Source organism: Peromyscus californicus, unplaced genomic scaffold, assembly GCF_007827085.1.
Source record: "Peromyscus californicus insignis strain IS unplaced genomic scaffold, ASM782708v3 Scaffold_12__1_contigs__length_115047231, whole genome shotgun sequence".
NCBI lineage: Eukaryota > Metazoa > Chordata > Mammalia > Rodentia > Cricetidae > Peromyscus > Peromyscus californicus.
The window spans coordinates 54,993,883-55,021,042 of record NW_026294413.1 but is presented as its reverse complement, the minus strand read 5'-3'; the positions used below and the strand labels follow the sequence as shown (position 1 = coordinate 55,021,042).

At 40.2% G+C, this 27,160-nt stretch overlaps 1 protein-coding gene across 1 annotated transcript in view; it reads right to left on the bottom strand.

The window, feature by feature from the left end:
* The window catches only part of Adam28 (ADAM metallopeptidase domain 28), a 105,575-nt gene that overhangs the window by 64,698 nt on the left and 13,717 nt on the right, over positions 1-27,160 (bottom strand). The window contains 1 exon segment of the mRNA XM_052734247.1: positions 2,357-2,449. Within this exon segment, the coding sequence (XP_052590207.1) occupies positions 2,357-2,449 (93 nt within the window).

Genomic DNA, 27,160 nt, shown 5'->3' with positions numbered 1-27,160 from the left:
AGAGCCCTGCATGGTGTTGCAAATGCACATTCTTCACACCTCCCCAGAAGCCAGAGAGGTGCAAAAGCTGATTCAGCAGCAGGAGGAGAAGGAACATAAGCTCTCCGAAAATGAATATGGGGTTCAATTCCTCACTGTATCACTTTCCATGTTTCCCTGAATTACTTTGTCTTCAATCTCAATAGGTAATAGTGAGTTCTAATCTTGCACAATACGTCCAATGAGAAGTTGATTCAAAAGACTTTATGGGGAACAATGGCAGTGTACATTGGACAAGTATTTATAAAATGACTCTGTTATTCCCTGTAAATACCAGCTTCTCTGAGCTAAAGGTCATCTGAACAAAGATCCCTGCAAGATGACCCATTTTCATGAATCACTTTAAAAAACAGTGGAATGAAACTGGACCTGGATGTAAAGGTCATCAGGGCTTCAAACTACTGATGCAATAGTGCAGCTTCTTGTCTGCTGTAGTTTGTGGAGGTAATGCTGGGAAAGCCACCTCCTTCAACACATGCCTAATGCCATTTGGAGTACATTTTGTAATTTCACTAACTCTTTTATATTATTTTTTGTTTATATGTATGTATGTATGCCAGGTGTGTGCAGTGACCACTGAGGCCAGAAGGGGGCATTAGATGTCCTGGGGGTAGAGTTAAAGGAGGTTGTGTGTGTCCAGGGGTAGGTGTTCTGAACTAAACTCAGGTCCTCTTGAAAGAATAATAAACACTTTTAACAGTGGAGCTGTCTCTCCAGTCCCATACCACATGCTTATGAAAGCTTTCGGATATTGGAAACCTCGGTGACATATGGAGAAATGAGTTCCAGTGGTACTGTAGGAGTTTGAGGTACTTACCAGAGGGTCTATCCATCTCATGTTCCCCTCACTGAAGAGGTACAGTTCATTGGGAGGTCATTGTGAGACAGTCCTCCAGGGATCCTGGCTGGGATATTCATGCTAGAGAAATTACCCTACTAACACCAAAAGGGAGAGAGAAATTGAGGCTGGGGAGTCATTCTGTGCATACCTGACCTGAGAAACTGCATTTTGTTGGGTTTTGAAAAGCAGGCTTGAAGCACAATATCTGCCGTAGGATACAAGGCCCCTTTAGCCCTCCTCCCCCCTTTCTGGTGCCCATCTCAAGAAGCAAATTGCTGGAGAAAGACCCAGAGAAGTGAAGAAAGGGTATTCAAGGTCTGCATTGTTTACTATTCCTGTTGTGGTGTCAAAATCCCTGACAGAAACAACCGAAGGAAGGGACATTTATTGTGGTTCATAGTTCAGAGCGTCCGGTTCAATCCTAGTGGGAAAGGCATCGTGACTGGAGTAGCCACGGCAAGGAGAAACTATGGTGTGCTTTGTTCGCATCTTATTGACCCACGTAGTAGAGGGAACTCAGGCTGGCCGTGGGACTAGGCTAGACCCCTCGAACATCCACTTTGGGGCCCTATGTCCTAAAGTTCTCCCAAATTTGCAAAGCAAAGGCACAAGCCTATGACCTTGCAATCACACACATGAACCTGTAGGGGGCACTTCCCTGCCAAACCAAACCAAAATTAAATGCATTGTATTTGTGACGATTCCCCAAACCGGAAGTGGGAAGATAACGGCGAAGGAAAAACTGGCCCCGTTTGGGTTGACTTTCTCAAGACTTGCAGATTAGCTCTGGGTCAATAAGCATATTGCTGTGCTGTGTTCTCTGTGTGTTTACTTTAAGAGCTTAAAGATACTTATCAAAGTCAATTATTTAAGTGCTAAGATCAGTGGTTCTCAACCTGTGGGTTGCAACCCCTGGGGTCAAAGGACCCTTTCACAGGGGTCGCATATCAGATATCCTATATATTATATGTTAACTTCACAATTCATAACAGTAGCAAAATTACAGTTGTGAAGTGGCAACAAAAATAATTTTATGGTGGGGGGGGGTCACCACAACATGAGGAATTGTATTAAAGGGTCTCAGCATTAGGAAGGTTGAGAACCACTGGTTTAGATGAATGACAGTTCTTGACTTCTGACCAACAGCTTCACGTCCTGAACCAGAAGAGCTGACCCCATTTTTTCCCTGAGGCAGACGACAGGTGATTGCACAGTACAGGATAACACCCCATGTGTTTGGTGTGTCCTGTTGGTGAGGACGAGATTAAGGAGGCAACTGAACACAGGACATTCTAGGGACTGGCAGACGAGATCCACACAGTCCATGTCCCGTAGTCTCACCTTCTAGGGAGTAGGACACCATACGCCATGCAGGGCCACCCAGCCTACTTGGAAATGCTGAACAATCAGAGCTGTGGGAAGAAGACTTTGAGCATCAGAGAGGGAGGTGAAGCCTCGTTCCTGTGACTGACTTACCTGAGTGGTTCTGTAGCTGGCATGGAACTGAACCACAGCGTTCATGAATGAGCAGGAACTGAGAAGGGGAGTTCTTTGACCAGAGAGCCACATCTGTGGGAACAGAGTGGGGATCGAGTACAACTTGTGGTTAGGCCATCTTGCTCCCTTCCGGATTCAAAAGCACCAACATGCTCATAATATTGGGCCTAATTGTGTCTTTCTACCACCTGAGAATGAAGGAAGAGAGCACAAATGTATCACAGCTCTGTGGATGGGCAACATCTGCCCTCACTCTAGGTAGCAGTGTTCTGCCAAGATGTAAGTGATGTGTCAGCTTGATCACATACAGAGCATCTCTGCTGATCAGCTACCAGCTACCGAGATTTAACCAACAGAGTATAATCAGAGAAGTCGTGTCTTACTCCAGGAGACCCAATGGAACATGGCATGGCTAAATACTTAGCTTTGTAATCCAGGGCTTGAGGGCTTGTTGGCCAATCATAAAATTAGAGCCTAAGCAAGAAAGTATCAGCTTGTGCAAATATAGGTACCTGAAAGCTGATAACAAAGTCTCATGGCTTTCTTTTGTAAAAATGTATTTACTAAGCTGAAAATCAAATAGTTTCAGCTTACCACAGGTAGAACCTATATTTGAACAAGAAACAGTAAGGCTCTAAATTGCTTTTGCTAATAAAAGCCTCACAGTCCCTTTCCTGCATTTCTTCTGAGAATCAACAGCTCTTGACTTGGGGTCTTTTGGTTCTAATTTTTTTCCAATTATCCTTCTTTTAATCATAAACCCAGCATGTAAATGTTCCACAAGTACTGCATAAATGCATCCTCTTCTTACCTCTTTGTGTGTCATGTGTGTCTAGGTAGGAACAGGGCTGGCAGTAAGTTGTAGAGAGAATTCAAATAGAAGAGTGGATCATCCCTTCTGTTCTGTCTCTGTTTTCTCCAAAGTTGTCCACATGCTCTCCTGTCAGTATGTGATATTTATGCAAGCATCTTGTATGGATGACAGATATTGACATATTCAAAAATTCTATTCATTTTGAATTGAGCAACAATAAAGCCGTTTCTGAAAGTGGTTCAGTAACAGAGAAAATAAATGCAACTGAAAGCTTCTGAGTCCTCACCCAAATGGATCTCAGCTGAACTGCTACTAAAAACCTAAAAGCTTAAAAACCTCTAGTTCCTGGTCCTCACGCCTTATATACCCTTCTGTTTCCTACCATCACTTCCTGGGATTATAGGTGTCTATCACCATGCTTGGCTGTTTCCAGTGTGGCCTGGAACTCACAGATATCTGGATGGATCTCTGCCACCCAAGAGATAGGATTAAAGATGTGTGTGCCACCACTTTCTGGCCTTTATGTCTATCTAGTGGCTGTTCTGTTCTCTGACCCCAGATAAGATTATTAGGGTGCACAATATATTGGGGGACACAATATCACCACAGTCTAGTTTCTTGAGTTCTTTATATATTTTGGAGATCAGCCCTCTATCAGATGTGGGGTTGGCAAAGATCTTTTCCCATTCTGTAGGCTATTGTTTTGTCTTATTGTCTGTGCCCTTTGCTCTACAAAAGCTTCTCAGTTTCAGGTGGTCCCATTTATTAATTGTTGCTCTCAGTGTCTGAGCTACTGGTGTTATATTTAGGAAGCGGTCTCCTGTATCAATGCATTAAAGACTACTTCCTACTTTCTCTTCTATCAAGTTCAGTATAACTGGATTTATGTTGAGGTCTTTGAACCACTTGAACTTGAGTTCTGTGCATGGTGACAGATATGGATCTATTTGCAATCTTTTACATGTTGACATCCAGTTATGCCAGCACATTTTTTGAAGATGCTTTCTTTTCTCCATTGTACAGCTTTGACTTCTTTGTCAAAAATCAGGTGTTCATAGGTGTATGGATTAACGTCAAGGTGTTCAATTTAATTCCATTGGTCCACATGTCAGTTTTTATGCTAAGCTGTTTTTATTACTATAGCTGTACAGTAGAGCTTGAGGTCAGGGATCATGACGCCTCCAGAGGTTGCTTTATTGTACAGGATTGTTTTAGCTATCCTGGTTTTTTTGTTTTTCCATATGAAGTTGAGTATTATTCTTTCCAGGTCTGTGAAGAATTGTGTTGAGATTTTGATAGGGATTGCATTGAATCTGTAGATTTCTTTTGGTAAGATTACCATTTTTACTATGTTAATCCTACCTTTCCATTTTCTGATATCTTCTTCAATTTCTTTCTTCAGAGACTTAAAGTTCTTGTCATACAGGTCTTTTGCCTGCTTAGTTAGTTACCCCAAGGTATTTTATATAACTTATGACTATTTTAAAGGGTGATGCTTCTCTGATTTCTTTCTCAGCCAGTTTATCATTTGTATATAGGAGAGCTACTGATTTTTTTTTAGTTAATCTTGTATCCTGCCACATTACTGAAAGTGTTTATCAGCTGTAGGAGTTCTCTGGTAGAACTTTTGGGGTCACTTATATATACTATCATATTGTCTGCAAATAGGGAAAGTTTGACTTCTTCCTTTCTAATTTGTATCTACTTGATCTCCTTTAGTTGTCTTATTGTTCTAGCTAGGACTTCAAGTACTATATTGAATAGATATGGGGAGAGTGGACAACCTTGTCTTGTTCCTGATTTTAGTGGAATCACTTTGAATTTCTCTCCATTTAATTTGATGTTGGCTGTTGGCTTGCTGTAAATTGCCTTCATTATGTTTAAGTATGTTCCTTGTATTCCTGATCTCTTCAAGATCTTTATCATGAAGCGGTGTTGGATTTTGTCAAATGCCTTTTCAGCATCTAATGAGATGATCATGTGGTTTTTTTTTCTTTCAGTTTGTTTATATGGTGTATTACATTGACAGATTTTCATATGTTGAACCATCCTTGCATCTCTGGGTTGAAGCCTACTTGGTCATGGATAATTTTTTTAATGTGTTCTTGGATTCGGTTTGCCAATATTTTATTGAGTATTTTTGCATCAGTGTTCATGAGAGAGATTGGTCTATAATTCTCTTTCTTTGTTGCATCTTTGTATGGTTTGGGTACCAGGGTAACTGTAGACTCAAAAATAAGAGTTTGGTAATGTTCCTTCTGTTTCTATTGGGTGGATCAATTTGAAGAGTATTGGTATTAGCTCTTCTTTGAAATTATGGTAGAATTCTGCACTGAAGCCATCTGGTCTTGGGTTTTTTTTTTTTTTTTTGGTTGGGAGACTTTTAATGACTGTTTCTATTTCCTTAGGGGTTATAGGTCTATTTAAATTGTTTATCTGGTCTTTATTTATTTTTGGTATGTGGTATCTATCCAGAAAATTGTCTGTTTCTTTTAGATTTTCCAATTTTGTGGAGTACAGGTTTTCGAAGAATAATCTGATGATTCTCTGAATTTCCTCATTGTCTATTGTTATGTCTCCCTTTTCATTTCTGGTTTTGTTAATTTGGATGTTCTCTCTCTGCCTTTTGGTTAGTTTGGATAAGGGCTTATCTATTTTGTTGATTTTTCTCAAAGAACCAACTCTTTGTTTCATTGATTCTTTGTATTGTTCTCTTTGTTTCTATTTTATTGATTTCAGCCTTCTTGACATCTATTCCTACTGGGTGAGTTTGCTTCTTTTTGTTCTAGAGCTTTTAGGTGTGCTGTTAAATTGCTAGTGTGAGATTTCTCCACCTTCTTTATGTGGGCGTTTAGTGATATGATTGTTCCTCTTAGCGCTGCTTTCATAGTGTTCCATATTCATTGAATTCTAGGAAATCTTTAATTTCTTTATTTCTTCCTTGACCCATTGGTGTTTCAGGTGGGCATTATTCAGTTTCCATGAGACTGTAGGCTTTCTGTAATTTTTGTTGTTGTTGAAATCTAACTTTAAGCCATGGTGGTCCGATAAAATACAGGAGGTTATTCAATTTTTGGGGGGAGGGGGAGGGTATCTGTTGAGATTTGCTTTGTGATTGAGTGTGTGGTCGATTTTAGGGAAGGTCCCATGGGGTGCTGATAAGAAGGTATATTCTACCAACTCAAGGGCACAGAAAATATATTCAACAAGATCATAGAAGAAAACTTTCCCAACTTAAAGAAGGAAATGCCTATGAAGATACAAGAAGCTTATAGAACACCAAACAGACTAGACCCCCAAAAAAAGTCCCCTCGCCACATAATAGTTAAACAACTAAACATACAGAATAAAGAAAGAATATTAAGAGCAGCAAAGGAAAAAGGCCAAGTGACATATAAAGGCAAACCCATCAGAATAACACCCGATTTCTCAATGGAGACTTTGAAAGCCAGAAGAACCTGGACAGATGTAATGCAGACACTAAGAGACCATGGATGTCAGCCTAGACTAATATACCCAGCAAAACTTTCAATCACCATAGATGGAGTGAACAAGACATTCCATGACAAAGCCAGATTTAAACAATACTTATCCACAAACCCAGCCCTACAGAAAGCACTAGAAGGAAAATTCCAACCTAAGGAAGTCAGATACACCCTCGAAAACACAGGCAACAGATAAAGCCACACCAGTAAACCCCAACGTATAGAAGTACCCACACATCACCACCAAAAAATAACAGGAATGAACAATCACTGGTCATTAATTTCCCTCAATATCAATGGACTTAATTCACCTATAAAAAGACATAGGCTTACAGAATGGATACGAAAGCAGGACCCATCTTTCTGCTGCATACAAGAAACACATCTCAAATTCGAAGATAGACACTACCTAAAAATAAAAGGCTGGGAAAAGACTTTCCAATCAAACGGTCTTAAGAAACAAGCGGGTGTAGCCATCCTGATATCCAGCAAAATAGTCTTCAAACTAAAATCAATCAAAAGAGATCAAGAAGGGCATTACATACTCATCACAGGAAAGATCCACCAAGATGAAGTCTCAATTCTGAATATTTATGCCCCAAACACAAGGGCACCCACATATGTAAAAGAAACATTACTAAAGCTTAAATCACATATAAAACCCCACACATTAATAGTGGGAGACCTCAACACCCCACTTTCACCCCTGGACAGATCTCCCAAATTGAAACTTAACAGAGAAATAAAGGACTTGACTGATGTCATGACTCAAATGGACTTAATCGATATCTACAGAACATTCCATCCTAACAAAAAAGAATATACCTTCTTCTCAGCACCCCATGGAACCTTCTCTAAAATTGACCACATACTTGGCCACAAAACAAATCTAAACAGATACAAAACAATTGGAATAACCTCCTGTGTTCTATCAGACCACCATGGTCTAAAGTTGGATTTCAACAACAACAAAAACTACAGAAAACCTGCAATCTCATGGAAACTGAATAATACCCAACTGAATCACCAATGGGTTAAGGAAGAAATAAAGAAAGAAATTAAAGACTTCCTAGAGATCAATGAAAATGAAGACACCACATACCCAAATTTATGGGACACTATGAAAGCAGTACTAAGAGGGAAATTCATAGCACTAAATGCCCACATAAATAAGTTGGAGAAATCTCACACTAGAGACTTAACAGCATACCTGAAAGCTCTAGAACAAGAAGAAGCACAGTCTCCCAGGAAAAATAGACGCCAGGAAATTATCAAAGTGAGAGCTGAAATCAATAAAATAGAAACAAAGAGAACAATACAAAAAATTAATGAAACAAAGAGTTGGTTCTTTGAGAAAATCAACAAGATAGACAAGCCCTTATCCAAACTAACCAAAAGACAGAGAGAGAGCATCCAAATCAACAAAATCAGAAATGAAAAGGGGGACATAACAACAGACATTGAGGAAATCCAGAGAATCATCAGGTCATACTTCAAAAACCTCTATTCGACAAAACTGGAAAACCTAAAAGAAATGGATAACTTTCTGGATAGGTACCACATACCTAAGTTAAATCAAGACCAGATAAACTATTTAAATAGTCCAATAACCCCTAACGAAATAGAAACAGTCATTAAAAGTCTCCCAACCAAAAAAAGCCCAGGACCAGATGGTTTCAGCGCAGAATTCTACCAGATCTTCAAAGAAGAGTTAATACCAATACTCTCTAAATTGTTCCACACAATAGAAACAGAAGGAACATTACCAAACTCCTTCTACGAGGCTACAATTACCCTAATTCCTAAACCAAACAAGGATACAACAAAGAAAGAGAACTACAGACCGATCTCCCTCATGAACATTGATGCAAAAATACTCAATAAAATACTGGCAAACAGACTCCAAGAACACATCAAAACAATTATCCACCATGATCAAGTAGGATTCATTCCAGGGATGCAAGGGTGGTTCAACATACGAAAGTCCGTCAATATAATACACCATATAAACAAACTCAAAGAAAAAAACCATATGATCATCTCACTGGATGCAGAAAAGGCATTTGACAAAATCCAACACCCCTTCATGATAAAGGTATTAGAGCGATCAGGAATACAGGGAACATACCTAAACATAATAAAGGCAATTTACAGCAAGCCAACAGCCAACATCAAATTAAATGAAGAGAAACTCAAAGCGATTCCACTAAAATCAGGAACGAGGCAAGGCTGTCCACTCTCCCCATACTTATTCAATATAGTACTTGAAGTTCTAGCCAGAGCAATAAGACAACATAAGGAGATTAAGGGGATACAAATTGGAAAGGAAGAAGTCAAGCTTTCCCTATTTGCAGATGACATGATAGTATACTTGAGCGACCCCAAAGATTCCACCAAGGAACTGATACAGCTTATAAACACCTTCAGCAACATAGCAGGATACAAGATCAACTCAAAAAAATCAGTAGCCCTCCTATATACAATGGACAAAGAAGTGGAGAAGGAAATCAGAGATACATCACCCTTTACTATAGCCACAAATGACATAAAATACCTTGGGGTAACACTAACCAAGCAAGTGAAGGACCTATATGACAAGAACTTTAAGTCCCTGAAAAAAGAAATTGAAGAAGATGTCAGAAAATGGAAAGATCTCCCATGCTCATGGATAGGCAGGACTAACATAGTAAAAATGGCAATCTTACCAAAAGCAATCTACAGATTCAATGCAATCCCCATCAAAATACCAACACAATTCTTCACAGACCTGGAAAGAATAATACTCAAATTCATATGGAAAAACAAAAAACCCAGGATAGCCAAAGGAATCCTGTACAATAACACAACTTCTGGAGGCATCACGATCCCTGACTTCAAGCTCTACTATAGAGCTACAGTAATAAAAACAGCTTGGTACTGGCATAGAAACCGACATGTGGACCAATGGAATCGAATTGAAGACCCTGACATTAATCCGCACACCTATGAACATATAATTTTTGACAAAGAAGCCAAAAGTGCACAATGGAAAAAAGAAAGCATCTTCAACAAATGGTGCTGGCAAAACTGGATATCAACATGTAGAAGGCTGCAAATAGATCCATATCTATCACCGTGCACAAAACTTAAGTCCAAGTGGATCAAGGACCTCAACATAAATCCAGCTACTCTGAACCTGCTAGAAGAGAAAGTAGGAAGTAGTCTTGAACGCATTGGCATTGGAGACTACTTCCTAAATAGAACACCAGTAGCACAGACTCTGAGAGAAACAATCAATCAATGGGACCTTTTGAAACTGAGAAGCTTTTGTAGAGCAAAGGATACGGTCAACAAGGCAAAGCGACAGCCTACAGAATGGGAAAAGATCTTCACCAACCCCACATCTGACAGAGGACTGATATCCAGAATATATAAGGAACTCAAGAAATTAGACATCAAAATGCCCAACAGTCCAATTAAGAAATGGGCTATAGAACTAAACAGAGAATTCTCAACAGAGGAAACTCAAATGGCCGAAAGACATTTAAGGAATTGCTCATCATCCCTAATCATCAGGGAAATGCAAATCAAAACAACTCTGAGATACCACCTTACGCCTGTCAGAATGGCTAAGATCAAAAACACTGAAGACACCTTATGCTGGAGAGGATGTGGAGCTAGGGGAACTCTCCTCCACTGCTGGTGGGAATGCAAGCTTGTACAACCACTTTGGAAATCAATATGGCGCTTTCTTAGAAAATTGGGAATCAATCTCCCCCAAGATCCAGCTATACCACTCTTGGGCATATACCCAAGAAATGCTCAACCACACCATAAGAGCACTTGTTCAGCTATGTTCATATCAGCATTGTTTGTAATAGCCAGAACATGGAAACAACCCAGATGCCCTTCATCTGAAGAATGGATAAACAAAATGTGGTACATATACACAATGGAATACTACTCAGCAGAAAAAAACAATGGCATCATGAGGTTTGCAGACAAATGGATGGATCTAGAAAAAATCATCCTGAGTGAGGTAACCCAGACTCAGAAAGACAAACATGGTATGTACTCACTCATAGCAGGATACTAGACATGAAACAAGGATGAATTGTCTGCTACTCACATCACCAGGGAGGCTACCCGGAAAACAGGACCCCAAGAAAGACACAGGGATCGCCCAATGACAGAGAAATGGAATGAGATCTACATGAACAGCCTGGACATGAGTGGGGGTAATGAAAGGCGAGGGTCGAGGGAAAGAGAGCTTGGGGGAGCGGGAGATCCCAGCTGGATCAACAACAGAGAGGGAGAACAAGGAATAGGAGACCATGGTAAATGAAGACCACATGAGAACAGGAAGAAGCAAAGTGCTAGAGAGGCCCACAGAAATCCACAAAGATACCCACACAACAGACTGCCGGCAATGGTCGAGATACAGCCCGAACTGACCTACTCTGGTGATGGGATGGCCAAACACCCTGATTGTTGTGCTAGAAACCTCATCCAACTACTGAGGGATCTGGATGCAGAGATCCATGACTAGGCCCTGGGTGGATCTCTGGGAGTCCAATTAACGAGAATGAGGAGGGTTTATATGAGCGAGAATTGTTGAGACCAAGGTTGGATAAAGCACAGGGACAAATAGCCAAATGAATGGAAACACATGAACTATGAACCAATGGCTGAGGGGTCCCCACTGGATCAGGCCCTCCGAATGGGTGAGACAGTTGATTGGCTTGATCTGTTTGGGAGGCATCCAGGCAGTGGGACCAGATCTTGTGCTCATTGCATGAGTTGGCTGTTTGAAACCTGGGGCCTATGCAGGATTGTTTGGCTCGGCCTGGGAGGAGGGGACTAGACCTACCTGGACTGAGTCTACCAGGTTGACCTCAGTCTGTGGGGAAGGCTTTGCTCTGGAGGAGATGGGAATGGGGGGGGGCGTTGGGGGGAAGGTGAGGGGGACGGGAGGGGGGAGAACAAGGGAATCCGTGACCGATATGTAGAACTGAATCGTATTGCAAAATAAATTAAAATAAATTAAAAAAAAAAGAAGGTATATTCTTTTGTGTTAGGGTGGAATGTTCTGTAGATATCTATTAAGTCCATTTGAGTCATAATGTCTGTTAGTTCCCTTATTTCTCTGTTAAGTTTCTGTCTGGCAGACCTGTCCTTTGGTGAGAGTGGGGTGTTGAAGTCTCCCACTACTAGTGTGTGGGTTTTGATGTGTGATTTAAGCTTTAGTAATGTTTCTTTCACATATGTGGGTGCCCTTGTGTTTGGGGAATAAATGTTCAGAATTGAGACTTCATCTTGGTAGATTTTTCCTGTGATGATTTTGTAATGTCTTTTCTGATCTCTTTTGATTGATTCTAGTTTGAAATCTATTTTGTCAACTATTAGGATAGCTACACCAGCTTGCTTCTTAAGTCCATTTGATTGGAAAGTCTTTTCCCAGACTTTTACTCTGAGGTAGTGTCTGTCTTTGAAGTTGAGTTGTGTTTCTTGTATGCAGCAAAAGGATGGATCCTGTTTTTGTATCTATTCTGTTAGCCTGTGTCTTTTTATAGACAAATTGAATCCATTGATATTAAGGGATATTAATGACCAGTGATTGTTAATTCCTATTATTTCTTGATGGTGGTGTGTGTGTATTCCCCTTTTTTGGGATTTGCTGCTGTGGGATTATCTATTGCCTGTGTTTCTGTGGGTGCATCTAATTTCTTTAGGTTGGAGTTTTCCTTCTAGTGCTTTCTGAAGGGCTAGATTTATGGATAGGTATTGTTTTAATATGGTTTTGTCTTGGAATGTCTTGTTCATTCTGTCTATGGTGATTGAAAGTTTTGCTGGGTATAGTAGTCTGGCCTGGCATTCATGGTCTCTTAGTGTCTGCATTATGTCTGTCCAGGACCTTCTGGCTTTTAGAGTCTTCATTGATAAGTTGGGTGTATTTTAATGGGTCTGCCTTTATAAGTCACTTGGCTTTTTCCTTTGCTGCTCTTAATATTCTTTCTTTATTCTGCATGTTTTGTGGTCTAATTATTATGTGGCGAAGAGACTTTTTGGGAGGGTCTAGTCTAATTGGTGTTCTATAAGCTTCTTGTATCTTCATAGGTATTTCCTTTTTCAAGTTGGGAAAGTTTTCTTCTATAATTTTGTTGAATATATTTTCTGTGCCTTTGTGTTGATATTCTTCTCCTTCTTTAATCCCTATTATTCTTATGTTTGGCCATTTCATGGTGTCCCAGATTTCCTAGATGCTTTGTGTGATGATTTTTTGGGCTTTAGTGTTTTCTTTGACTGATGAGTCTATTTCCTCTATTGTATCCTCCATACCAGAGATTCTCTCTTGCATCTCTTGTATTCTGTTGGTTATGCTTGCATCTGTAGTTCCTGTTCGTTTACTCAGATTTTCTATTTCCAGCATTCCCTCAGTTTGTGTCTTCTTCATTGCTTCTATTTCAATTTTCAGGTCTTGAATTGTTTCCTTCACCTGTTTAATTGCCTTTTCACGGTTTTCTTGGCTTTCTTTAAGGGATTTATTGATTTCTTCCAATTTCTTGTTTGTCTTTTCCTCAGTTTCTTTAAAAGCCTCTATCATCTTCATAAAGTTATTTTTAAGGTCACTTTCTTCTGCTTCTTCTACATTGTGATGTTTGTTCACATCTTACTGTTGTAAAACAGCTAGGGTCCAGTGGTGCCATATTGCTCTTTATGTTGTTGTATGTATTTTTGCACCGGCATTTACCCATCTCTTCCTCCAGTAGGTGCTGAGAGGTGCCTGTGCATGAGCAAGCTGCTCTTGGTCCAATCTGTGCTTGCTGTGTCTGTGTCTCAGGGGGTCACTCTGGGTCCAATTGTAGCTCTTGGTCTAATTGGAGCTAGCGGGTTCTGTGTCTCAGGGAGTCGCTCTTGGCCCATTAGAGCTGGCAGATTCTGTGTCTCAGGAAGCCAGTGAGGTTGCAGTTGGATAGGTAGTTTTGGGGTAAGGAGTGGGTCTTATAGATTGCAGGGTCTGATGGGGGATGGGGTTTGGTGGGGAAGCCTGTCACAGGAGTCTTTCCTGCTGGCCAGCAACTGGGGCAACAATGGGTGGGGGTTCTGGGGCATGGATTGTGCCCCAGGGCCTAGGTCATAGAGACAGGACTCTCTGGGTGGGAGAAGCTTGTGAAGATGTTTTAACATGTAATAGAGCAGATTACTATCCTCGTTGTGAGTGAGCCTTGTCTAATTAGCTGAAAGCCTTAGCAAAACAAAACTGACTTTCTTGAATCAGGACCTCCTGTGGACCTAAACTTAGCCTTTCTTGATTTTCCAGTCTTCTGCTAACTGAAATATTTTGCATTTAAGTATCTGTAATTATTATATATATGGAGATCCATGTATTGCCCCAAATAGTTGATTTTCTTTCTTTGAAGTATTTATTGATATAGAGTATATCATGAATATAATACTCTCCTTATAAGTGGACAGACTTCTTTTTTTACCATTTAAGATAAAAACCAGAAAAGATGTACATAATATCTTCACAAATATTCTTCCACCCATCACATTCAGAAGTTTGTTGGGTGTGAAAATGAGCATGCTATAACAATACTCATGACAGCATCCAACAACTGCATTCACTTAAAGAATACAATGAGGGGAAACTGAGCCTTGAACAAACCCCTAAAGAATAAATAAGTCAAAGTAATAAGAAGTTAGGGAGAGGATTTGCAGAAGATATTTCCTACACAAATAAAGTGTTCAGCAACACAAGAAATCTCCCAACACATTAACTATAGAACCAGAAACTGAGCATGAGATTGCCACAGATGTCTTTCTCAAAGACAGTTTCCATGGAGAGGCACATTGAGCAGAGACTGTTCATAAATGCATATTGTTCGTAAAGCTATGCTTTAAAAGGTGAGAGAAATATCAGGCTAACATTTCCCTCTAATTGAACATTATTATAGCCTAAAAGAATCCAAGAAAGAAAGAGAGAAGAGATAATGAGAGTATGAAATGAAGGAAGGGAGGGAGGGAGAAAGAAAGGGAGGAAGGGAGGAAGGGAAGGAGGGAAGGAGGGAGAGAGGGAGGGAGGGTTCTAGAATGGAAAGTTACAGTTCATCTTACTGGGTTTGAGATGAACTGGGTAAAATTCTGTCATAAATGAGCTTTCTCTAGCCCTCTGAGGAAATTAAAAATTCTTGTTTTATAGAATAGTTATTTAATAAGTAATACATATGACATAAAACACTACATTTTAAAGGTAACTCTCCCTCTAACATTTGCCTAGTACCTCAGTTAACCCCTGAGAATAATTATTCCCTAGCTTCTTAAAGAACATTTCAGAGACAATTCATAAAAAATAAAATATATTTAACTGAATTCTTTTCATATAATCATGCTCTTAGATTTGATTATAACAGTGTTTGATCCATATTAAATTTACTGTGTTTTTGTTTTTTACTATATTGTTCTTTACATTATAATTTAAGTTCTGCTGAGATATTTCTCCAACTTTTCAGAAAGATTTTCAGTTGTGCAAATGGCTAGAAGAAGTTTGCCTGCCCAATTCAGAGACTTGAGCATTAACATTTCTCTCCAAATATCTGACCACACATATCCCCATCCTTCCATCATCAAGACGATATTAAGGTCAAATTCACTTCCTGTGGTGGTATTTTACTTGTACTGAAATGTGATTTTAATTGTATGTTAATAAATAAAGTTGTCTGGGGGTCAGAGCTATTAGAGCCATAGCAAGTGCATGGCGGCGGTGGCGCACGCCTTTAAGGACCTGGAGGGCGGTACATTCAGGCAGTGACGAGGCAGTCACATGTTTGGGTTTACAACCAATGAGAAGGCAGGACCTGGAGGGCGGTACATTCAGGCAGTGACGAGGCAGTCACATGTTTGGGTTTACAACCAATGAGAAGGCAGAACAGCTAGACTATATAAAGACACACACAGGAAGTAGGTCCCCTTTTCGGAGAGCTCTCTTGGCTGAAGAGGATCCTTGAATCAGAAAGGGTGAGGCTCTTAGCTCTGACCTCTTGGCTTTCTTCTCTGAATCAGCTCTGTGTTTCTTATTTAATAAGACCGTTGGTTACATCTACAACTTCCCTAATAGATGAGATATCTACAATCAATTTTATATTATGCATCGTTTAATGTATTATAAAGCCATGGATAAAGCTTTTGCTAGGACAGACTTCCGAACAATTTGGAAGAAATTGGCCTCCTATAGGACAAATGTGAAAATGGGTGTTGACTTCTGAGAGGAGCTGACAGCTGGAGAGTGATGATGTCTCCTGGTGTCACCCCACACTCCTGACGGGGGCCCTGCCCACTGGGAGGAACTCATGTCACTGCTGCTGCTGCTGTGTCATGGTTGGAGTCTCTCGTCTCCATCACAGTACCTACCTTCCATTGGGAACATTTTTCTGAGACTGGACTTTACCTTTCTGTGTTCTACTCCCACCCCCTGGAGCTGAGATCCTGGCCCTGTCTTCTTAGCCCCTATTAATACTGTATTTGCTGACTCCTTCAATTTTTTCCTTACTCTTGATGCCTCTCATGACTCCTTTCCAGCACCTGAGGTTATTTCTATAAAATCACAATGCTCCCTAGACTGTGGATCTTGTTTCCTCAGATCTACTGAATAACCTGCTCCATTCTTCTGTGTTTCCTACTAAATTGATCCGCGAGGCCTGTCGCAATGAACTTTGTTTCTGGCTTCCAGGGGGATATCCAAGGGAGGCACTGGTAGAAGATAGGAAGATGGTATGAGAGTGTGGCCAGGGGATTTTCCATTGCACCTTCCATGCAGGGCCTCTGTGAGCTGGTTGCAGCCCTTTACTGGAGACTCCACCTCTGTGGGAAACTTTTCATCAGCCTTCTCTGTGGGTTCCTGCAGTGAACCCTTCTTCTTCCTCATTGAGCTTGTTGCAGAAAAGCTTCCCTACTTTTACCAAACTCATGCATAGACTTTAGTTACCTTAACCTCTGTCTGTGCCTTTGTCTACACTTCCCTTGGTAAACTCTTCAAATTTCCAAGTACCACCATGTGTTGCTTTTTCCCTAGAACTTTAACAGACATATCTGTTTCCTCTGGATTCTCTGTTTGTCTGTTTTCATGTGTGTAAAACAAACATCGAACTTCTTTCTTGTCTCCCAATAATATATAAGATTAATGCATAAATACTGGAAGAGGCTAAGCCCCCTTTACAGGGCTTAAAGTTGTTCTCAAGAAGAAGCGGCAAAGAGACAAGGCATATGGAGGACATTTTCTCATTACGAAAGCAGGAAGCTGATGGTTTGCCTCTGACCTCCTGCTTAACTCTGCAGGGAAGAGTAGATAGGGAATTATAGATGCTAATGGACATCTATATCTCAGGTGGAAATGCAGAATTTTAATGATTTTTTTTCTTCTTGAGATGAGTTCTGAGAAGGATGAGACACACTATGACAAATGCTGAGAATTTGAAATTGAATGGGGTTAAGGAAGAGGGTACCACATTGACACAGATAAAATACCATTGAGAGATCAGGAAATCAGAAGATGACAGTTTGAACTTCAGTTCTGTAACACAACTCAGTTTCCCTTGATGTCTGGGTAAGTAACAGTGAATCTCCTTTGGTTCAGAAAACACTTAGAAAATTAGAACAATGCTGTGGACATTATCCCATATAAATGCAAACCTAAAAAATAACAGCCTGCTTCATAGACTTCCATGTGGGGAGGGCTGCGTTCATGAAGTCTATCTGTGGACACATCTCAAAATCAGCATTCTGGGGACTGGTAAGGTAGATTCATGGTGAAGAGCACATGAAGCTTTTCCTGAAAACCTGATCTCAATTCCCAGCACTCACATCAGGTGGCTCATAACTGCCTGTAACCCCAGCTCCGGGGGATCCCACACCTCTGACCTCTGTGGGCACATTACCCCCCCCCCCCCCCGCCCCACACACGCATACACATAATTAAAATAAGAAAAATAAATCTTTTTAAAAGAAATCAGCGTTCTGGAACACACTCTCTGGGTATCAAAGCAAACACAGGAGGCTGCTGCAACCAGCTTGTAGTTAATGTCCTCACCCCTGCAAACCAGCCAGGCAGGACAGAGTGAGGGCTGACTTCCAAAGAGACTCCCACTCAGCTTCCTGTCAGGAGATTTGCTAGGCCTTGGGGGACTGGTCTTGGATCATTTCGCCCATTTCCTAGGACATCCTCTTTCTTAACTGCAATTACTCAGTCATTTTCAAAAACCAGGTAGCTCTGTACAGACCGAGAGGAAGTCAAGATCTTTATAACATCAAATTTCAACTTGATATGGATTCTGCTTCAGGGCAGTGACCATATGACTTTAGATCTACTCTACCTAACCTGTTTGTCTTAAAATTCTTTCTGGACATGAATACATCCCGATGAAATGATTTTAAATCAGGGCTTTTGTTTTGTTTTGGTTTTAGATGTATTTATTTTATTGTGTATGATTGTTTTGTCTGTATGTATGTCTGTGTGCCACATGTATGCCTGGTGCCCACTAAGGTCAGATGAGGGTATCAGATTGTCTAGAACTGGAGTTACAGGCAATTGTGAGCTACCGTATGGGTGCTCAGAATTGAACCCAGGTCCTCTGCATAAACAACAAATGATCTTAAATGCTGAGTTGTCTCCAGCCTTAAGATGACTTTAAATTTCCCTTTTTGAATTGTGAATGACTCCAGAAGATGCCAGTCCTAAGTGTAGATAGTCTCATAGAATTAACCAACAGGAGAGGTAGTCAAGTGTACATTTTTGTGAGCTTTTGTTATGTTTCAAAAGTGAGTTAGAAGTTGGTATTAAATATTTTCCAAAACAGAAACAGCAATGGACACACTTACCTGTCACTCTTAAGGTGATAACAAACTTAATGACAGTCCTTTTTTATAAGATATACACACATATATTATATGCATATATGTGTATCTAGTAGGTATGTGTACACACACAAATGAGCACTTACAATACGTCAGCTCCATGTCTTGGAGCCAGTGGCACAAGGATAAAATATGTTACCTCCTGAAAATGAAACAAAGCATCCCTCCAGGCACCAAGAAGGTGGCTGTCTGTCTGTATTAGAATTAACTTGTGCCCTGAGCTGATCCATATCACCAATATTTCTGTAAATTATACCTATTATAAGGACCCTAAGAATTAGACAGCCATATGTAATCTTACAAAGCTTTATTGACAGTTTTTCCAAGTTGACTTAAGTTTGTAGAATGCATCCTTGATAGTTAATTCTACATTTTACTCCCCCAGTGTAAGCTAAAAGACCATGAAAATCAGAAAAAAAATCCTCATCCTTGGTCACTTTGTTTCTTTGACTGTTTACTTCTTTGTAACTTTATTTCTTACCTGATAAAGTATTTCATGTGTCCTGTGTAATAAATAAATAGATAAGAAATAAAAATTCAAAGTATCAATTCAAAAACTTCTACAAGCTTTACATTAAAATGAAAATTTAATTTTTTACATTTATTTATTTATTGTGTGTGTGGAAGTCAGAGAAAACTTATGGGATCTGGTTCTCTCTTTCCACCACAAGGGTCTGGATGTCAAACTCACTTAGGTCACCAGCAGTAAGCATACCTGCACACTTGTGTCCAGCAAGTTGAAAAAGCACATGTGAGTCTTCCTCTCACAGTGAGAGAAGAATGTCTGTTTATTGATGGGGCAGGCAGTTCGTGTGCTTGTAGCATCACTGACATTAAAAGAAGAGACTGCATTTGCTGGACATTTTTAAGCAGGTCTTCAGAGCTAGTGTCAAGAAAACCCATGAAAACTGTGGAAAGCCAACCACGAAAACCACATGATTCAACAGGAACCCAGTTCCAAAATCAAATTGTAAGTACCGGAATTTTCTCTTAAAAAATTCTCAGTAGTTAATTCTGGAACCTCATAAGGAAATTTGCAATGCCGGGTATTAGTCTCCCTGTAGCTGGAGAGCTTCTCTCCAGCTCCCGCCAAGCCCCTGCAGTCCTGCAGCCCACTTATAAAATAAACACACAAACTCTTATGTTATTTAAACTGTTTGGCCTAATGGCTCAGATTTCTTGCTATCTAGTTCTCATATCTTAAATCAACCCATTTCTATTAATCTATAAGTTGCCACGTAGCTCGTGGCTTACCAGTACCTTACATCTCGCTTTTCATGGCAGTGGCTGGCAGAATCTCCCTGACTCAGCCTTCCACTTCCCAGAATTCTCCTCTCTCCTTGTCCCGCCTGTACTTCCTGCCTGGCTACTGGCCAATCAGCATTTTATTTATACAGAGCGATATCCACAACATCTCCTTAAGGCTTACTTGGCCTAAATAGCTTTAAAGTGTCTGAACTCTATTATTCCCAGGCTCTTTCAGGACCATCTCCCATCACATTCCAAACAGCACATGATGCCATGGAGCTACTCAACCTGTTTTGATGCTTCTCTTTATTAACTAGTTGTTCTCAGGACTAGCGATAATTGTGGAGTAGAAATACTCAAGTTTCAGAAAGAAACTTATCTCATGGTATTTTTGGAAGAAGGAATAATTAAATCAAAAGTAGAACTTTCCAATAATGAGGAAAATGGATAGAATACTAGAAATACATAATAGAAACACACAGTAGAACTTATATCTTGTATTAACTTCATTTTCTTCTTGATAAAGACATCACTGTTGTGTCTCAGCTTGGCAATAATGAGTAAGTAAACAAAATCATTTTTGAACTCATTTATTCTGTTAATAACTCTGCCTCTAGCCTTTCAATTTGGGGGAAATTATTTTTCTTATTCTTTCTCAGTCAATAAATGTCTCTGTAACTTCAGACTGTTTACTAGACTATCTGTAGTCAATGTGCTAGAGACTTTAGCTGAACTAGAAATAAACACACCAGAGTTCTCATTGAGGCTTCAAATTTAAAATAAAATCAAAATATACAGGAAAGACTGGGTATGATAGCACTGTGAGAGAAATATATACTGTATTAAATAGTCCACCTACTTAGTTCCTTGCCAATTGTATGCCAGACTGTAGTCAATTCATGCCTTTCTTCCAATGAATATAGTGCAAGTGAATGAAATCATTCCTTGTTATTTATTTCATACTAATATTTACACCATATTTATATTATTCTCAAAATACTTTTCTATTAAATATATGTACACACACACACACACACACACACACACACACACACACTATGAGTTTCAGGTACCTTCTAATGTGTTGTTGGAAACAGTGTTGATCCATTCCCATCTAAAAAATTACATTCAATGAATTTCTTAAAGAAATGATAGAATAGTGTTATGATACTAGAACATTTATATATGTATATATACACACACATATATATGTACATACATATATGTATATATATAACATTTATAATTGTAAGGAATAAATGATTATTAAAAGAAATATTTGAAAATTTGAGGCATTAGACCCCAACATCTTGCTTATCATACTGAACCCCACAACTCTAATCCTACTTTTCCACTTCTCCTCTACTCTGCTGTTAACAGACTCGTTTCCCAGGACCCTGCAACCACACCTGGCTCCCACTACTTTGAGCTACAGCACTTTCCCAGTGGGGAGGGCAGATGGGAGCTGCACCTCACCCCCTTGCTCACTTCCACTTTTCATGTCACCGCTGAACCTTCAAGAAGAAATGAGGAATAGGACACTGACAGCCTGTGCTAAAAGAATTGCCAATTCCTATCTGTAGCCCCCCGGCCAAGGACTTGGACTACTGTCTGATTTTGAAAGAACACTCTTGCAGTCCTATGCTTATCAAAGGCCAGTGGTTATTACTGAAATAACTGTTCCCTCATGGAGAATTTGAGCAACCGCCCTTAAAGACCCTGCTAAGGATCAAATGCTCTGCATTTATCTAGAGCCCAGAATCATCCCAGAATTTTATTGTGTTTGTGTATTTAAAGGACATCATTTACTGGAAATGAAGGAAGTTAAGGAGCAATTAATCTGAACTTCCAGTAAAAACTCAAATAAAGAGCAGTGGGAGTATATCACATGGTTATTTCACATGAGCAATTGAGACAGTTACCAAGGCCAGTAATTCTCACTCCTGACTGCACATTCTATTTGTCTGGATGGCTCTTAAAAATACCAGTGCCCAGACATCACTCACATCAACTGAATCAGAAACCCCAGGGGTGAGGGCTAAATTTTTGTATGCATTTAAACCTCCCCGAATAAGTTAAGCACGCAGCCCAATTTTGGGGTCCTTAATCTCAGCCTTTTGGTCGATCAGTGTACTTGGCCAAAGTATTCAGATTTTGAAAAATGTAGGATGATGGTTTTGCTTCTCTGCTTCTTCATCTCACTTTGCAAACACCCACTGCTGGTGCAATCCATTGCTCTTGCTTCCCTGGTTCACACTGTCACTCCTTCCCAGAGTATGCTGTGGACTACACAGAGACGTGACTCAGAGGGTGAAATCGAATGAAAGCCTGCTCCTTCAACTTCCCTGGGAAAGTCTCCCAGGTGGAAACTGAAAACCGATGTGTAAAAACACACGTCCTCGAGTACACAAAGACCAGGCTGTTTCACAAGAACCGTTTACTAGCATTTTAAGAATTTAGAAAGCCCCAAGTCCTGCCTTCTGTCACTGATGTGACTATCCAGGTCACAGGCTGGAGGCTACAGGCTCAAGAGAGAAGAGCACAAATGAGCCATCTAGGTATGGACTTCATAGTTCCTGCAATGCACAGCCCACCATGGACTTCCTCACTTTCAGAAATGCCAGTCCTTCTCAAAGGAGTAGGAACAATCGGAGATGTGTATGTAATCTTACTGAAAACAAAAGAAGCAAAACTAATTTGATTCTTAAACAGCATTCTCTCATATTTATTTCTAGTCTACCCTGCTTCCCGTTTAATGTTTTATGTTTTATCCTTACCAATGTCTCCCACAATTATGAGACAACACACACACTCATAAAAGCACATCCTAGACCCCAAGGAGCAAAAAGGGGGGAGAAAAGAAAGAACCCTCTAGAAATTTGTGCTAATGATTATTCATTAGTGTATTCCTTAATTATTTACATAAAGTTAGAAGACTTTTAAAAATCAACTGGATATCTTGGTATCAAAACAAGATTTAACCAAAACTCACCAAAAATCTTCTACCAGATTGGAGTCAATTGCTCACTTTCTTCTATAAGAAGCTTCTATCAAAAGCCTATGCATATGTGTGTACATGTTTGTGGAAATCAGAAGATGACCTTGGTTGTCAGGGCCTCTCACTGGAGCCTGAAGCCTGACAATTCAGCTAAGCTGGCTGGCCAGTGAGACCAGGGATCCTTCTGTCTGCCTCCCAGTGCTGGGATTATGAGTGCGTGCCACCACATCTGGCTTTTTAATGTATCATGCTGAAGACTGAACTCAAGACCCTCTGCTCGCACTGCAGGCGTTTTGCTGATGGAAACATTGACTCAGCACTCAAGAAAATATATTTTACTAGTGATCCAATTAACAGTGCATAGAAGTAGGAAGATACTTCTCCTGTTTTGTTTTGCTTTAGGAAATAGAGATCCTACTCAGGACTTCACATCAGTCAGGCGAGTACTCAGGAGCAAAGCGGAGGCTTCAGCTCCAAGCCCTCGCTTCAGAGTTGATTCTTTTTCTTCCAGATGGTCTATGATGAGTTTGTGTTTGTTGTTTTGTGGTAAAATATGTAAGTGTCTTTCTTCTTTCTACGTTTAAGAATAGAGTTCTGAGAGGGCAACAGCTTATGTAAATGCCAAGTTGCTCTCGGACAACTAGGAGCAGAAAAGCTAGCTTCACAACACTTAGGAAAATTACAAAAGGTTGGAAAGTTCCACCTCTGTAATTGTCAGGGGATGGAGAGGAGTCAGGAAGGTTTTGTGGCTGTTGACGCACAAGGCACAATGTCCAGATGCTTTGGCATCTTATGCTATAACAAGTCTGGAATTGGAAGCCAGATTTCTTTCCAGCTTGGAAAGGTAACATTACGGAATAGATATCTAGTTGTGATGGGAGACAAGAACACATTAGGAGTATAAAAAAAATGTGGAAGGAACCACCCCAGGGACAGACTCTGTTCCTTCTCTTCCCTGACCCCACCTGGAACACTCAGCACATTTCCCTACGGCCACCTCAACCTCTTATCTCACCTACTTGACAAACATGTTTCTCTGACTCTTGGCTGCAGGAGAAAACAAACATGGCTGTGCTACGCTTCATCACAACTCCGGAAGTGCTTCACTATTACCCTTTCATCAAGAAACTCCAGGAAGCATACTGATTGTTTTCCTTGTAAACTTGAGTTCCTAAAGTGGCATCGACATTGAGAGCTATTTCTAGCCTGGACTACCATGTAACACCTTTGAAGACAGTAACTGAATAAAACTCCACTATGCATTTTTGTCACTTTTTTTTAATTTTTGAGGTTATAATATAATAACATCATTTCCCTCTTCCTATTTCTCAAAGCCTGCCATATACCCCTTCTTGCTCTCTTTCAGATTCATGGCCTCTTTTTCATTACTTGTTGTAACATGTGTTGGATAATCAACTATGCTCTCCCCTGGACAAGACTGTTTCTCCCACTCTCAGTATTTCTTAATTGCCTGTAGTTCTGTAATGCTCAGACCTCTTGAGCTTTCCCGGTCCATTTTGGCATGTCTATTGTTGGCCTTGTTCTTCTCATGTTTAGACAGCCATGTTGATGAGACATCATTGATGTAGCTTATGACATCACTAGGAGACAATCTCACAGCAAATTCCCTGATTCTCTGGCTCTTATAGTTTTTCTATGTTCCCTGAGCCCGAGGTACAGGAATTATTTTGTATCTGTTGGGACAGAGTTCCACAACTCTGTATTTGGCTTGGTTGTGGTTTTCTGTTATAGTCTCCATCTGCTGCAAAGATCAGTTTCCTTGAGGAGGGGTCCACATTTTCTGTATTGATGGACACCTAGGCCAGTTCCATACCTTGGATATTACACATACTCTCTAGTAAAGACATATATGCAAATATCTCTGTAGTGTGTAGACTTGGAGTCCTTCAGGTATGTACCCTGGACCTGAGCTATATGGAAGTCCAAATTTGAGCTTTCCTGAGGAACCTCCATACTAATTCCATAGCAGCTGGACTAATTTATGTTCTCAACAGAAGTACATAAGGGTTCCCTTTTCCCCACCTCCCCACTCACATGTTCTGTTCTGTTTGCTTTGTGATAGCCATTCTGACTATGGTGAGTTGGGATCTCAATGTAGCTCTAGTTTTATATAGATATATAAAAGCTGTGTGTGTGTTGTTGGGGGGTGTGGTGAGAAGGAGAGTCACCTAGTGGAAGAGGACAAAGCTCAGGAGGAAGATGAAAGGGGAGGGGAGGACAAAATCCACCAAAGTCTGTCTTTTCTAAGTAAACAGTTTGTCAGGTTACTTACAGGGGTGTGAGTGAAGGTATACTTACAGGAGCATGGACAACTCCGAGGCAATCCTAAGAAGGGGCAATTGTGTTTTCTGTCTCATTATCTACAACTGTGAACTTCTTTGTTGGATGGAGATGCGGTGTTTTGTAGACTATTTACCTGCGCCTCTTGACTTTAACCTCTAGATGTCAGCACTACCATCATTGTCTATTTATAGATTCTCCACATTGTCCATAAGGGAACATTCTCCCACTTGGGGAATATTACTGAAGACTTAGGACCTTATGAACAGTGGTTTTGGCTGTTAGCCTTCATATCTTAGGTCTCAGAAATCCCCTTTCCCAGACTTGAAATTACCAAGATATAAAGCCAATACCGAGCAGTAAGGCTTTCAGTGGGTTCTCTCTTAGTACCTGAGATACTTGGAACTATCTCTTGGAAGGGCTGAAGTGAGGCCCTAGCTATTTTGTTTGATCTGGGGAGGAAACCGGCGGTGACTTCATTCCCGGTGAGTGAATGTCTATGTGGAGGAAGGAAGCTGTAATAATTAGTTCAAAGCACAGAGAAAAGTGAATCCCAAGATTTGCTTACTTCCTCCCTGAAAAGGGACTCTGTCCACCTCTAAATAATCCACTGAGCACTGACATGATGAAAGGAGAGATTGGAACTGTGTTAAAGCAAAGACAAGAGGCAGAAATAACTTCTCCTGTCAGAGAGGAAGATGCCCACACTGCACACAGTAGTGGAGACCATTCAGACTGAGCTTCTTCTGAAACTTTATTTAGGAGCCATCATAGTTTCATTAATGTGAAAGCCAGGGTGGCCCAGATTTTCAGTACAACTTTTTGTGATAGAGAGTATGGCAAGGGTATGCTATGAAGGTCAGATGGGTATAAGTTCTTCATTTGTGGAAACTTTACAAGGTTTTTTTGTTTGTTTATTTTTTGTTTTTTTTTTTAAAACGAAGGGATGATCCCTGACAAAACAAATGGAGACATTTTAGTCAAAACAGAAAAAGACACAGTAATCCCAGCTCATGGGAGGCAGGAAGACTGTGAGTTGAGTTTACGGGGCTTCATGGAAAATACTGTCTCAAAAATGTAAATAAAAACCTATAAGAAACATCCCCATTAAAAGCTTATGATACAGCTACAAAAATATAAGTCAACAATGGACAAGCTTGCCATGTCAAATAGAAGTGCCCCAAGTGTCCTGTGTGACAATATGTGCCACTGAAAACATCTGAAATTCCCAATGGCATGCTGACACTGCTGTGGAAGCGTTAGAAAGACTCTGAGAGCATCTGCCAGGAAGTGCATTCTCACTGACAGGAAGTACTGGGGTCTATAGCAAAGATTGGGAGATTGGGAGAGTGACAACCTGACTGCTTAAATAGAAGCGGCCACCTCCCCAGCACCAGTCAGATCTTCTACATGTTGCTGCCACCTAGTGTGCAAATATTTATGAGAAGCACCAAGATAAGGGAAATCTAAGAACTGCTAAATTATCTTCACTTTTAAGCTTATGTGAACGCTCCAAGTGGGCAAGGGGTATAATGTGTTGAGTAACTACTTACATAAATCACACATCTGGTTCTTTGGAACATGCATAGATGCTACCCAAATAAAGTTTGTAGTATATTAATTCAAAAAAGTTAAAGTGTGCAGTATTAATAGCACACAAATTCTCATGCTTTCACCTTACTTTGGTAGTTTTCATATCAATACATGTAGGAATGACTCCCAATCTGTGCATTCTCTATTGTGGGTTGCAGTCAGCTTTGTGCTTAAGACAAATTACACTTGTAATCCTCAAATCTCATACATACTCTGGCTATGCACATACACAAACAAACACACACACACACACACACACACACACACACACACACACACACACACTATAATAAAAATGACTGTCCTAAGCTTGAAGAGAACCAAGTAATTGTTTACAAATAAGCAAAGAACATCAATAAAATGACATATATAGGGAAATATAGAAATAGAATCGATGACAGAGGTAGGCCATGTTCATTCCCACATGAGATTCCCTGGACAAAGCTGGAGCTGAA